The 14,617-nt window shown below is 37.5% G+C and overlaps 3 protein-coding genes across 4 annotated transcripts; all 3 read left to right on the top strand.

The window, feature by feature from the left end:
• Positions 1 to 605: 605 nt before the first annotated feature.
• On the top strand, positions 606 to 2,540 carry LOC144652164 (uncharacterized). The gene is made up of 3 exons (XM_078512179.1): positions 606 to 762; positions 1,646 to 1,782; positions 2,001 to 2,540. Exons 1-3 carry the CDS (start codon positions 693 to 695, stop codon positions 2,103 to 2,105), a joined length of 312 nt encoding a protein of 103 aa, XP_078368305.1. The 5' UTR covers positions 606 to 692; the 3' UTR covers positions 2,106 to 2,540.
• A 948-nt stretch (positions 2,541 to 3,488) lies between these two features.
• Positions 3,489 to 7,331, top strand: LOC144649353 (uncharacterized). Its single transcript, XM_078508844.1, has 4 exons — positions 3,489 to 3,726; positions 4,761 to 5,006; positions 5,736 to 5,935; positions 6,683 to 7,331. The coding sequence occupies exons 1-4, from the start codon at positions 3,618 to 3,620 to the stop codon at positions 6,902 to 6,904; spliced, it is 777 nt and encodes a 258-aa protein (XP_078364970.1). The 5' UTR covers positions 3,489 to 3,617; the 3' UTR covers positions 6,905 to 7,331.
• A 1,481-nt stretch (positions 7,332 to 8,812) lies between these two features.
• LOC144649357 (vascular endothelial growth factor receptor 1-like) lies at positions 8,813 to 14,579 on the top strand. 2 transcript variants are annotated; one of them, XM_078508847.1, is made up of 4 exons: positions 8,813 to 9,206; positions 11,286 to 11,579; positions 11,817 to 11,986; positions 12,849 to 14,579. In XM_078508847.1, exons 1-4 carry the CDS (start codon positions 9,140 to 9,142, stop codon positions 12,942 to 12,944), a joined length of 627 nt encoding a protein of 208 aa, XP_078364973.1. In that variant the 5' UTR covers positions 8,813 to 9,139; the 3' UTR covers positions 12,945 to 14,579. The 2 variants fall into 2 exon arrangements, with proteins under 2 accessions (XP_078364973.1, XP_078364974.1); XM_078508848.1 differs by having other exon boundaries at positions 8,815 to 9,206; positions 11,289 to 11,579.
• The last annotated feature ends 38 nt before the right edge of the window (positions 14,580 to 14,617 follow it).

Below are 14,617 nucleotides of genomic sequence, written 5' to 3'. Positions count from 1 at the left end.
TGCAACAACCGTCAAATTTCCTGCGCGCTGATTGGCCAAGACCTTAAGTTTAGAGTACATAGCACGATGTGGTGTTCCAGATCACGCCACTTTCCGTTTGAATGGGTTCATTTGAAAAGTTTTCGTGTGACTATTGTTCTCCATCGTAAAAACATTTATGCCTTCAGGTTCTCGGATTGTTAAAAAAAATTGTCGCGGTTCGTAATTAAAAAAGAAAACGCACGCATTTTTATAATCCTGTTTTAAGGTATTGGAATATGTTGAATTGCTGTTCTACTTGTTTGCATTGTGATTTTGAGCGTGACTTTGGATTACTCACAAGAAGTTGTCAAACTGTATATAACTATGAAACTGCATCACTTTCTTCGCGGCAAACGTAAAACAAACGAGATATCAACATAAATGTGTTTCCTAAACACCTTCAATCTCTCTGGCGTCCAAAAATTTGCAAGAGAAAACGGTTAAAAGTTTAAAAATACAATAAGCGCAATGTTATGAAGTTTAAGAATATTCTATTTCTGTGTGAAGCCTTCAAGCAGTCAAGCGTTACGAATAAATAAAACCTCCGTGTGTGATCCGCGTGCACGTGATTATGAAGAGGGCCTTTATGTTCACTGTCCATAAGTCCAAAAGTCCAACCTTTGAAAAAAGACTGATTAACGGCATCTCAGTTCAAGCTAAAACCGTCAACGATGCATTACTCTAGTGCTGTAGTCTTCGTTTGTTGTGTTTTTTTTCAGATCATTCCTCAAGTTGAATGCGGTAAGTTTGTTTTAGAAGTAGCTTTGTTTTGTTTTTTGCTACGATTAACTTATGAATTCGTCAGGCGTGCTTCGCTTTAATTTTGCATTTAAATTATGCCCGTTGTTTAACTAACTTTTCTAGAAATTCCGAAACAACAGCAACGTTTGTAAAGTTCTTGAGCATTTTAAAGTGTCTTACTATTTACTGATCAGCATCAAGTAGTGCGCAAATTGAAATCGTTTCTGCGTATAGCCTGTGCTGCTTAAGTTATTACCAGTACAAAGGACCGTTGTTCATCAAGTTATAAATGGATACAAAGAGTTTTGCAACAAGCTTGGAACAATATGTGGACCTTGTTGTTGTACACAGTCTCATTTCACTCGTCTAGATCTCTAGATCTACAGCACGAATTTATAATTTGTGCAGCCGATCTTGACCAAAACTGTCCTAAAATGATACGCCCTTTCACGAAACCATAATTTGCTTAATAACAACGTCTTGCATCAGGATTTATGCGCATTTTATTCAGTACTGTGTTTTTCTGCTTTATGCGATGATTTTTTCTGCACTTTAACGCTCGACTCAGCTCAGACTCATGTAGAAGATAGCCCGTAGTTCTTTTAATTTTCTGAAGTTGACTGCGTACCTCAAAACTTGACAAGAAAATTAATTATAAATTCCCGAATTAAGACAATGAAATCCTCTCTGCATATAAGCAAACAAAACGATGTCTGAACGTTATGCATCATATCCTTTAGCAAACAAATCTGAAGCTAATTTTTGATATTTCGTCAAAGCCTAGCAAAGATAGGATTTGGCAAAATGGTCTTATAATAACCATTCTTACGTGAAACGTTTGACCTATCACCTCGACTCAAACTTTTTTCATTTTATATTTCAGCTGATCTTGGAAATGTCGATTACATTGCTATCGCTGTATCCCTGGGATTAACGGCGTTCTTAGTGTCCATAATGGGCTGCTTTTTGTGGCGCGCCCGCAATAGGTCCGCAATGGATACAAACAACGTAATGGGACAAGTAAGTATCGAGTTTTATTGCCAATAAAAATTAATTGCATATCCCACAATTATTAATATTCCACAAGACAAGTCAGGAAAATTAAGGCCTTGATCGGTCCTCCTGGTGAGAACTATACATCTTTAAAGCCCTATATATTCTTCCAGTAGGTAGAATTATATAGGTACAATCACTGATGATAGCAATAATAATAACTTTAATAATTCCTATCTTTTTAGAATAATCTTGCTGTTACCGCAAACAACGATGGAGTGTATGGAGTAAGCTTGGCACCCTTGCCACCAGCCTATCAAGAACAGAGTATAATCACAATAGACGCTTAAACAATTTTATAATGGTCGATTTCTAGGAGCTACTTCCGTGCCTACACTGTAGCTTACTTGTTTGTCACAAATATTCTGTACAGCTAATTTGTTTAAATCGCTTTCAACCATACGATAACCGTTAACTGATGCAAAGTAGACCAGTAAAACACACGAAGAACACTGGATTTACGTGGAATAGTTAGATATTTTTTGTACATTTCCTTTATTTTATGTAGCAAGCTTTTTGCTAAAACATTAAATGTTTTTTAGATACACATTTTTGCCCAACAAAGTAGAAGTAATTTTTATTTTAGTCGATATGGAAATAAATAATGAGATAGGTTTATAGTTAAAAGTTTTGCTACCTTCATTCTTGAAAGAAGTAAAGTAGAAATTGTTACAATGTAGTACTAGGGACAAGTGTGAAATGATTAAAGTTCATATCATTTGTAAGACTGCGTGATGTTTGTTAAACTGCGTGACGTCACAAAAGGTGGTCAACAAGTTCAGTGAAAAAAGTGGGACGAAAAACAAAACTAAAAAAACCCTAAGAAACTGCTGAAACTCAACTCATTAAGATGGCGCCCTTTCAGAAGTGTTGACTAAGCATTACAAGTGCGTTAAAAGCGCGTTGCAAGCGCAGAGTTTAGAGAGTGCTCAAAACGGGGACCACTTTTGAAAAAATCAAATTCGGTGAGAGTGGAAGAGCCGAGAGTCATCGTAACTAAGATCATGAGACTGTTTCAGGGCTAAGTTAAGAGTTTAACGTTAGTTAACTCCAGTCCTGTTGTTGTTTGGTCGGTCTTCATTAGACATGCAGATCAGTGATATTACTCTCGCGTCCCCTTACCTGGTTTGACCACGCTTATAGTCAGTGACATTTCAGTTAAGAAAACTCTTGTGTAACACACTTTATTTCGTCTCATCTTTGACAACTCTTGCTGTAAATGTCCAGACACTAACATGAAAATAGGTCAGTTTACTATTGTGGCGAGTCGGTGTCTCAGTCTCTATAGAGCCTGAAGGGGCGATACATCGGGTCCAATTTAGGTTAGAGGCCATCAGTTGATTCGCTGATATTTGCCCGCCTAATGAAGCAGTGGCAAGTATACTTATTTCATTTTTCGGCAATAAATTTGGATTAGAAGTAATTTTCTCGTCTTTGGTCACGAATCGGGTGGCACATTCGCCTTTATTCCAAATCTTCTTGTTTTTCTTTGACACGAACTCTCGTTGGTCATTGAAACGTTTGCTGGCCAAAAGTAAAACGGGCAGTTAAAAAATTGTTTGAAGCTGCAAAGCGTTGAATCAACACCTCATTAAAATTCAGCGACAAAATATTTCTATGTCTATATTTTGCTTGCATGCAAGAATAAATTGTTTTTCAATTGAAATGTTTCGGAGCGGATTTGCGCATCGAAGCTTAGAGGAAATGGCAGTATAATGTGTCAATGAATTCTTGAAGAAACAAACAATAATTTTCCGGAGTGGCAAATTACACAGACATCAAATAGACTAGTGTTTGTCATAATGTACGGTGTGGTTAGAACTATACAACTATCTTTGGCTGTATTTTGCTTGGCGCTTCTTCGAGTTACAGTATTTGCTCAATGTGGCGCTACAAATCAGACAAATGAGGGTAAGTCCAAAACCTTCCATTCACCTTTTTTCCCTAGGCAACTCAAACTGCAGTTAGATATCAATAACTGAGAAATCTTGTTTATTGGTAATACTAGTTGAGCCCATCGTACGTACAGTACGTAGCTAACTTTTTCGATGTATCAAAGTCGGTAATCGAAGGTTTTAGTCACGAAGCCAACGCTCGTTATATTGAAATGAGTGCCTTCTTTTATAACAAATGCCTGCATAAATTACCTTAAAAAGGCCTTTTAAAGGTGACTCCCTCCATTGCAAGGGTGTTCTAAGCAATATTTATTACCATTTTGAAAACCGTTTGCCATTAGTAAAGTAATACGTTCAGTATTTAAGTTTAAATACGAGAGATATGTAGTAAAAAACAACAACCATGCGTATTAATCGTCAACAAGCTCGTGCTTAATTGGTGATATTTCAGATCGTTTATTTTGTTTATCTCCTTGGAGAAGTAAGCGCGTCTGAAAAAGGCTATAGCAAGATTTTTAATTCACTTTTCTAATCAGGTACTAGTTACGTTTACTTTACATTGTGAACCAGAAATCCGTGAGCACTTTACCCTATCTTGCATATGTAAATTTCTGAAGAAAACCATATCGAATGATACCTCAAACTGCAAGAAATATAGAACGCCGGCCACGCAGGCTACAAGAAATATAAACAAATGGACAGAGATGAAGCCAGCAGGTTATTTTGCGTGAATAATTTGTCAACTATTTCCTCTACTTCCTTTTTAAAAGTATAATGAAAGTGGTCTTCGTGTTTTCACTGTAAAGGAACCTTCGAAATATTAGTTTTCTGACGGAATGGTAAACAGTCGAATAAACAAGTATGTTACATCCGAAGAATACTCGAAGAAGATCAAGACGGTTAAGAACGACAAACTTACTGTAACGTGAAAAATAGCCAATGTTTTCAAGATCAAGAAGCGCTGTCAGTTACCGAGCTAGCTCCTTTTTATGATTTTGCTCTAGTATATGAGTATCTTTTCTATAATATTAACGTATTGTTTTATTTCAGCTCCAGAAATAAGGATGTTAACGTTTGAACTGGGAAGCAATGTAACGCTTTTTTGTGGAAACATAAACCTATCTTCCTCTACCGAGCTGTCATGGAGCAGAGGCGAAAACATTCTTCTGAACATAACTTCTCATAATTCCACTTTAGTTCTATCCAACCTCACAGAGGAGGGTAACGGCTTGTATATCTGCATGGCAAACTCGTCTCAAATACTGAGAAAAGTGCAACTTAGCATGAGAACGAATGGTAAGCATCCACTTCACAACGAATGATCGATACAATATGTAGAGGGTTATTTTTATAGGGGGGTTTTCAGTTCGCAACCACCATATTTTTTCTCCCTGGAACGCGAACTTCTTTTATTTACTCCTAAAAGACCGAGATCGCCATATATTTCTTGATCGTAAACCGCCAGAAAATATAGAATGTGCCCGTAGACCGACTCTCAAAATCAGCTTAATCCGCCAGACTGCCAAAGTATAATAGACCCCTATGAAATCTGATATCACACCTAAACAGGAATAGAAGTTAAAAGCCAAAAATAAATAAGCATACTAGAATAAAGGCTTTGCACTAGCTTGGTTCTTGTATGCGTTCGCTGATGATTCGGTGACCGCGCAAAGCCTGGGATATGGGCGATTGTTCTCCGGTGACGTCACCACTCACGACAAGTCCAGCTTTTCCGCTTCTTAGGGACGGACCATTATTTTCTTGGAGGGGGGGGGGGGGGGGGTTTGAAAAATTTTCCTCTGCAAACTTTTTATTTTTTAGTTTATGCACCTCTGCAAACATTTTTTTCGAAATTCTTACTATTTTTGTTATACATATCGCTTTTGCAAACAATTTATTTTGTCTTTCCAGGCCCTGCAAACAATTTTTTTCAATATTTTTCATCCCCCCCTCTCCAAAAAAATAATGGTCCGTCCCTTAGCGAACATAATACTTGCTGCATTGATGATCTCTGTCAATTTTTAGGTGCAGATAATGGAGGTGAAGAGGAAGAAGAGGAAATACAAGATGAAGGACTTACAGATGTCGACAATATCGCTATTGCTTTAGGGCTTGGCCTGACAACTTTCATTATTGTTTCAATGGCAGTGTTGCTATACAGGGCTGAAAAACGCCGCAGGCATGCGAAGTACATGCAAAAATGGAGAATAACCGTCAAGGGCCGTGTAAGTAGCTATTAACAAAGAGTTAACTGATAACCTTAATTTAAAATGATAAGACCAGTTTCGTCGCATGATACGTACCCCTCCCCTAGCTAGGGGGATTTAACCAGTATTAATTTTTCAGGGGTTGTCAGTGTTTTTGACAATATTTAAAAATATCATTATAGGCCTTATGTTAAAATTGCTGTCCGATCCATGTCTTCTGTTATTGTTGTTTTTCTCCAGTCTTTACGCCCGCCTTTTTTTCTTACTCACTCGACGTTCCTAGGAAGAATATTAGGCAGTGGGGGGTTTAAATTTGGCGCAAAGTCTGACAGCTCTTTGCCTATTTAATCTGGTACAATTACTCTCTCGCATTCTTCGTTTTTGACTCGACTTCTGGTGATCTTCTCCTCTCCTTCTGCACTGGAAGCAGAGCCGTAGCGTGGGGGAGGGGGAGGGGGAGGGCGAGGGGGAGGGGTGTCTGCCCCCCCCCCAAAAGAAATTGGCTAAGATAACATAAAAATCTTCAAAAGTAGAATAGTAATAATGTTATGATACTGTTTGATTCTTTTAGCGTAATTTTGTAGCGTAATTGTGATTTTGTCAGTTAAAAATTGCTGGAAAATGCTCTAAGAAGGCTGGAAATGCTATTTTAGAGACCCAGATTTGAAGTCAAGTCAACGAGCAAAGAGATTTGCTAGAGTGTGGACTATTTTTAAACCAAATTTGCATAGTTTTTTGTAGTAAAATGCACTCATTTCTGGTTAGGAAAACATGGCTGTGGAAGAGGAAATTATCACAACAAAACCCGTATCGAAGAATGATTTCCACTTGAGGAATGGGCCCAGGGCAGGACACAAACATGCACGTGCAAACATGACGCCGGCGGAATATCGATGGTTGGAGACGCTTGGAAGAGAGAACGAAATCGATGGTAATCAAAATAGGATTGGAGCTGCATCGATGTGGCGAGCTACTGCCTACGTTTGATTCACGACATCGTGTCATGCTCGTGAAACATTTAATAATCTTAATCTTGAAGTACAACTGGAAATCAAAAAACCACGTTTTTCGTCTGAATCTACAATCAAAGGGGTCGTCACAAAGTGCGAGCTCGAGGCAGCGAGGCGTGCGACCCATTCCGGTTAGCCTAAATAGCACTTCGGTTAGCCTAAATAGCACTCCGTTTAGCCCATAGCTAGCTTAGGTTGCTTGCGTTAGGCTTTTTTATTTGGAGTAGGGATTTCTGTCTTGCATGCCTCGCTGCCTCGCCTCGCACGCCTCGCTATATCTTGCTCGCTGTTTTTGTTTCGAACTGATACAGTTTAGCTTAATTTAATTATTAGTCAGACTTTAAAAGTTGAGCTTTGATTTAGACATGATAATAAATTGCACCTTGAAGTGTAAGAAACCGTAACTTTTGTAGAAATTTATATTTTTAAAATTATCCTGTTTCAACATGTATTATTGAAACATACACACATTGTTATTGAAAAAAAGTAAATTAAAGAACTCGAACTCCTATTTTTCTCATAAAATATCCATGGGAAACTTTCTTTGACCCACAGTAAAATTTTGGTTTTGGATTCGACTGCCATTTGGCTTCATGATATTTTTCTCCTCGGATCTAAGGTAGGCTCTTAAACTTGAGTTAAAATCTTCCCAAGGTTTCGTTTATTGAGTAATCATGCGGCAAAATATGCTTAGCAACGTGACTTTTTAATCAATTATTCTGTCATTGAAAAGTGGAAATCAGAAACTCTTAGCACTTTTTATTATTATTTCTCAAATAAGCGTTATTAAAATCAAAAGCCTCTTTGGGTACCTTAGTCTGCGAAACATGACTGACCAATGCGCTTGTTTCCGCGAGAGAATATTTTATTCGGCAAGAAATATAAAATTTTAAAATGTGCGTTGGAGAAAGTCAACCTTCTCCAATGTCTGTAAACTTTAAGAATTAGTTCTCTTTCTTCTGTTTCCCGAGGAAACAGAAGATTTTGCTTGGTCGATGCGGTGTTGTCAGTATATGGGGCCTTCATATACCCCACGTTTGTGTGGGATAACAAAACCTAAGATCACCTTTTTTTTTACAAGCCGTGGGTTTCGACTTTAAGAAGCAATCACTAAAACTGTAAATAGCTGTGTCAACACAGGCAAAGCTTCACGACAGACAAATCAATTTATGTAGCTAACCAAGAGATTTTAAAATAAATAAGTAACCTGACAAAGAACTATCTTGAGGTTATTTGCACAGAGCTCTGTTTTACATATTTCCTGTTCCACCGAGAGAAATAACAGGATAATTATAAAACCACCACCGTTTTTCTTTGTTAAAACACGATAATTTCCTTGTTACATTATCCGGCTAAAGCAGAGAGGTGTGACGAAAACAAAGTACACTTCTGTCATTGTTTTGATGTACTGTCATCTTCTCAGAAAGAACATTAACAAATGTATGGGCAACTAGTGTAGAGAAGTCGTGTTTTCATCTTGAGACCAAAAGGTTTCTATAGTTTCGGAGTTTCCCTGCAATAATTTTGTGCCTCGTAAACAAATATTATTCCACATACAGCCAGTACCTCGAATGAATGAGCTTTCATGCGTGTTAGATTTATGTTGTTATGATCGGTTGCCCATATTAAAATATCCTTTAGAGCTAAAACCATTTCAATATATTTTCCATCATTTTTCCCAAGCCTTAATTAAAAAAAACTTATTGTCTTTTTACGGTTACCAGTAGGAACGAGGCTGTGATTTAGATTAGTACATTTTGACAATTTTCAGGGCAATTAAATGAAGTCCATTTTGTGTATGCAAGATTCCACCTGCATCATTATTACGCAATCGAAAAGTAAATAGGGTTCAAGCTACCGCGGAGTTACATTTACATTTTGATCTCATTCTCATGCAAATTTATAAGAAATTTTTACGCGCTGTAAGACTTTCATGATTCACGTGCTTGTAATCAAGCCTGGGATGCATTTGACCCGTTAAAACTGCCTACAATTTATTTTGAAAGAAGAAACGCTCGAAATCCACCTGATTTACGCTAAAGCTGACGTCAAATCGACAGTTTGGGGGTTAGCACGTGGACTCGACGAGAAGGCCGATACAGCTCTCAAATACAACCGATTCATTTGCCGGCGTGGTCTGATTCAAGCAGATGTAAATCGTGGCGAGATAGTGCAGTTCAGCTCCGAACCGACCTGAGCATTTCACAGGCAAATGTTCGTGTTTTTGGTCGCCTTAGCCGGCAGTGTTTTGCTTCAGTCTGTCTTGGTTGTCACTGAAGGTAAGTGAATAAGAACGTTTTACATTTTGCCGCGTTGTGCCGCTAAACTTAAGCTTGCCTTGTCATGCATGAATTGAAATCTAAACTGAACCAACCGGCATTTGTTAACTCTAGAGTTGTGTCAAATAGAAAATGTACAATTTCTCTTCCGACACTACAAAATGCATGGACGCATCAGTAATGGCAGTGATCGAATCGCTACCAACTCTACGAGTACATCTTATTTTTTGACAGCAATTATAATGATAAATTTGCATAAAGGCAAACGATCTGTTACATAATTATATTTTAATTTCGATTTTTGAAAATCTTTTCCTTGGAGAGGAAGCTTATAATTTATTTTTCATTTATCTTCGTGATTCAACGCGGACAAGTTTTGGTCAGCGACTCTAACAAATTACCATAAGTGACGTTGTTTCCATGTAGGAATCACTCAATCAAAACTGGAAGTTTTGTGGGTTTCCATGTGGATCGCACGCTGAGCTCGAAACATAAGTTGGCATGGCGTCCACGACACAGATTATGGCCAGAAATGATCAGTTGTCTTCGTAAAATCCTCGAAAAAAAAAAAAAATCCCGATCATATAAGCCGAAAGAAAGTAAAATTGTGCTGCAAAATCAACTAAGAATCCATTTTGCTCGCAGGAGTGGTAGCTTTTGAGCTAACTGATCCGTTATGGCCACAGTACGAATGTATTCTTGAGCTAACTCTACTATGAATAAATCTGTGAATACTGCTAGAATAAATACATTCTCGCACAGGCCCAAAGCCTCAGTTTACTTCCGGCACCTAGCCTGTAACTGCCTGTTTTGTTGTATGAGGAAAAAACCTGTTAAACAAAACCTCGATTCTTTTTTCCCCGCAGTTTAATACACTCTTTTTTATAGATATAAGAACGTCTACTTTTTGGCCGATTCGAAGATTCGAACCTAGAATGTTTTTTAAATGTTCTTTTTTTTTAAATTTCAAAAACAAACTGGTATTGCAGTAAATTCATTCCTAACCGATATGTACGTTTTCACGTCACCAATGAGTGATGACAATTTTAGCTAATGTTGCATTATAGATCAGGATTTGAATAAAGATTTATTCAAGTAGTACACATATTTGTCACTCACAAAAAAAGGAAGAAAATAAAATTCGATCTTTACCAAATTTCAGCGTTGGGCACGTTTTAATGCCCGCTGGCTTATGGCTTAAGGGTATGAGCAAGCAACATTAATTTTTACCGTATTCACTCACGCATGCATGGTGCATGCAAATTTAGCTCCGAAACTCTAAACCGAAACATCTTATTAATTTTTAAACATTTCTTTATTTATTGAAAAGAAAAAACATTGAAAGATCAGAAGATGACAAATGCTTTTGTGAATGTTTCGAACGCATTTCAAGTCAGGATTAGCAAAAATCGACGTTTTTGTTTAAACCAGCGCATTTAACGAACTTTACAGTGTAAAACCCTGGAAGAAAGCTTATTTTCGGATTTAAATTAATGGCGAGGCGTGAAAATTATTTCTTTTTATCACTCCGTTAACGAGATGAATAATTTAGGCTTTTCAATTTACAGTTTTTTTAAAAAAATCAAGTTAGGTCTAAATTTATTAATATCTGTATGAGCGCCCTGCAGATTTCTTAGAATCTCAAGAAAGTCGATTCCTAGATCCAGTTCTAGTTTATATCGTTTTGTCGATCAATATCCCTATGGTTTTATTTGACAGTCTAAAAGAGTAGTGCTTGACAAGTAATGATTTCTTATGATGACTGATCATCACGGAAAAATTGAGAACGCATGAGAAAGCTCACGTTTTTAAGTTGCTCGGAATCGATCAGATTGTTGAAACCCTGGTAACAATTTTGTTTTAAAAAAAATCAGGGATGTTATTCGGCGTTTAAATTTTTTAATTTTCTAATTTCATTCAAACGTGTTTACGTTCCACTAACTAACATTCGTGCACAATTTTATGCAACTATAAATTGACGTTAAAGGTGTTCATAACATTCGTGCAGACGTCTTCTGTCTTCTTTATGCTTTGCTGTTTACCCAGGCCACTCTAAATACGAAATTTTATTTTTCTTAGCAGGTATCACGCCCGAAATTCTGAATAACGGAACAGCCCTCGATACCAAGGATGACGACATAGCTCATTTCACGTGCACATCACGTGGGGAGCCCAGACCTCTCATTCAGTGGGAAAAAGAAGGTGTAGCAGTAAAAGATAAAGATGAAGGAATAGCCATTTTGTCAAAAAATAACGGCAGTATAGAAGAAAGTCATCTATTTGTTGCTGTTTCTGGGAATGGGAGACGTGGGGAATACATTTGCGTTGTAAGCAATGAAGAAGGAGTTGCAAAACAGTCTTTTACTATAAAAGGTAAGTGGAATTTTTTAAACAATGGAGCAAACTAAACCAAAGTTAACACATCTAACTAATCAAAACTCGTCCAGATATCGCAGCGAACCAATCTGAGCTCGCTAAAAAATTTTGGCGGGAAACCTGCGCGGGAAAGGTTACGAACCCAATTCGGCCTGCACTTCGGGCAGGCGAAGAGTGATACCCAATAAAAAAATGTATATTAAATTTTAGTTTTCCTTCTGTTTGAATTTTAAGGTACATCTAATAAACTTTCAATTTTGGATATCGCTGCAATTTGCATATCGGTTGGACTCGGGATGTTCTTTGTTTGCGCCATTGGGTTTTTATTGCGGCGGGGAGCTAAGAAGATAAAACAATCCGAGAGGAGACACAGAGCTAGAACGATATCACAATCTTCCTGCCAGGTATGTGACAGTTAATTCTGCCTACTAAATATTTGCCTAAACAAACAGAAGTATTTCTTTGCTGCTAAATTCATCCCCGCACTTCACCCGCGCCCTTTCGAAGCGGGAAAGAAATGGGTTTGCGCGAAGATTTTGAATGCAATACGTCAATATGTTTTTTAATGAACAAAATTACTTTCATGTAGAAAAACCCCAAGATAATAGTTTTAAAGGCAGAACCACACCAAAGAAGAAATAATAAAGCGATAATAAGCAAAGATGGTTACGACTAAAATGGATTAAGACGGACTACAAAAGACATAATTAAAAGGCCATTTCTTTCAATACGCGCCGTCGTTGACGTAGCTCCCGACACGGCAAGGTCTGACATAAATGGCTCGCTTTCCTTACAAGATAACAATATAACAAACAATAGGAACGATGCCCCAAGCCGCAAAAACAGCAGCAACTGACCAGTGGAATTGCAATCGTACATTTGTACGAGAGCTGCTACACTCTGACGTTTAGAGCAGTTTTCAATTGAGTGTCGTAAAACCAAAACCAAAGTAATTACTCTGGCCAATCACAAAAGACACGGACAATCCAGTGAACCAATCAAAACACGAAGCAAATACATGTAGCTGGTACGAAGCGCGGGAAAACGTGCGCGAGCGAGTCACGATTGGTTTTGGTTTTAGTTCTGATTGGCTGAGAAAGTGGCGCGAGATTTTTAAGCCATGCAATCACTAAGCGTAGAAATGGAAAACCAAATCAAACGCAATTTACTTTCGACAATCAAGTGAAAACCGCTCTGTAGCTTTGGTATAATTTCCTTCCCATTAGCGGTTTCCTTAATTACCTTTTCTTCTATTTTTTATATTAGGAAAATGGCGCCTTAATCGGGGATTCGCCAGAACAGGAGAACAAGATTGTTATAAATGGGATAAGAAAATCAAATACTTGTACAACTTCTGTGTGAGTTTATTTAAGGGCAGTGCAACATTTATATTAGAGTAGGCAAAGACATAGAGTGAAAGTTTTTACGTCGCGGTGTTTTGATCATCCTGCACAAGGGAGGTCACTAAATTGTGTGTAGGAAAGGCATTTTTTTAGAAGTAAGAGTAGAAGTAGAGCTTAATTATTTCGTAGTGTGTGCTCGTTTTCAATTTTGTCCCTTGAGTAGCAATAGGCCATTTCCACGAACACACAGGGGCTTAGGGCCCTTCGGAAGCAAAGACAAGTTCGAACAAGCAAAGGAGAAATTATTCCCGCCGCTCGTTCGGACTTTTCTTCTGCCTCATGAAAGACAGATTCCATGGGTCTCGAGAACAAAAAAATCTACTTTAACTCAAGAGGAGGTCTTCTAAAGGTCGTAATGGGATTTTCGCTTGGACAGTTAAGATAAAAAAATAAAAAAATAAAAATACATAAAAATAAGAAAAAGAAAAGAAAGAACGATTTTGTCAGAAAATATTGTTGCATCCTTTGTTGTTTTGGAAACCCACGTGCCTTAAATTGACTTGGAAAAGGTAATTTTCTACGCCTTGTCTAATGCTGTAGGTGGAAAGTATAAAGATAAAATCTTCAGTACTTGGCTGAAGGAGAAACCGAAGGTAAACTAACGCTGGACGCATACAAGTCTTCTATTTTGTCTATGAGTTTAAAAAGGATTAAAATTACTTAAGGTAGCCGGTCCTTGCAGGCGCAAAAGAGTAGCTTTAACTGTGCCGGCAGTCAAATATTTATTTACTGTGTCTTTTAAAAGTTTATTTTGAGGAGGAGTTATTCACAACACATACGGTTTTGAAAATTATATTTATAACGAGTGTAAGGGCAAAATGATATCCTGTCTATAATAGCTCCCACACACATAGGCGAGTCACGCAATCTGTTCATTGAGGAGAAAAGTTGTCACGCAATCTGTTTGTGTGTGTGACCGGCCCAAAGAGGTGGCTCAGAATCAAAATGTTTTCTTACTTCTTACCAAACACGTTCTTTAAATCTATAAATTAGGGGAGAGCAAATTTTTGTTTATTATCGTTTTCATTCTTTAATCAGATCCTTTATTCAGTAAACTGACCGTGTCAGTCCTCTTGCGCGCTGGCTAGTCCCCAGTCAACTGTTTCCAACATCCTTAAGCGCGCCCTTTTAATAAGTTCTTTTTGTTCAGTTACAAATTAAATGGACTTTATATTAAGCGAAACATTAATTTAGCGGACATTTCTAAGGGTCGCTAATATTAACTCTTTCATTCCCAAGAGTACCGAGCCTCAGAAATAAACAATGTTATTGCTCAATTTATTCTTAATTTTACTTTTTTACAATATTGGAAATAAACAATACCACGTGGAAGTACTGCTGGACAGCTTTGAGTTTGAATAATCCGATACACACGAGTTTAATTTATTGACAAAACTTGACATTTCGAACCACAGACACTAATAATTCACTCGATCGATAGTCAAAGAGTGCATCTGGGAATGAAAGCGTTATGAGAGGTTCAGTCTTTATTTTTAGATCAGATATGTTTTTATTGTTATTATTTAAGCTGGCTTACTGTACGAGTGGCATAAAATAAACAATTCAAAAAGGAATAAATTATTTTAAAAATAAAGAGCTGTAGCTGTAGACAATTTCTTTTCAAAGTGCTTC

This window comes from Oculina patagonica, chromosome 4 (assembly GCF_052425735.1).
Source record: "Oculina patagonica isolate OP01 chromosome 4, crgOcupat, whole genome shotgun sequence".
Taxonomy (NCBI): domain Eukaryota; kingdom Metazoa; phylum Cnidaria; class Anthozoa; order Scleractinia; family Oculinidae; genus Oculina; species Oculina patagonica.
The sequence above is the reverse complement of the archived record's forward strand: the minus strand, read 5'-3'. Positions and strand labels throughout refer to the sequence as shown.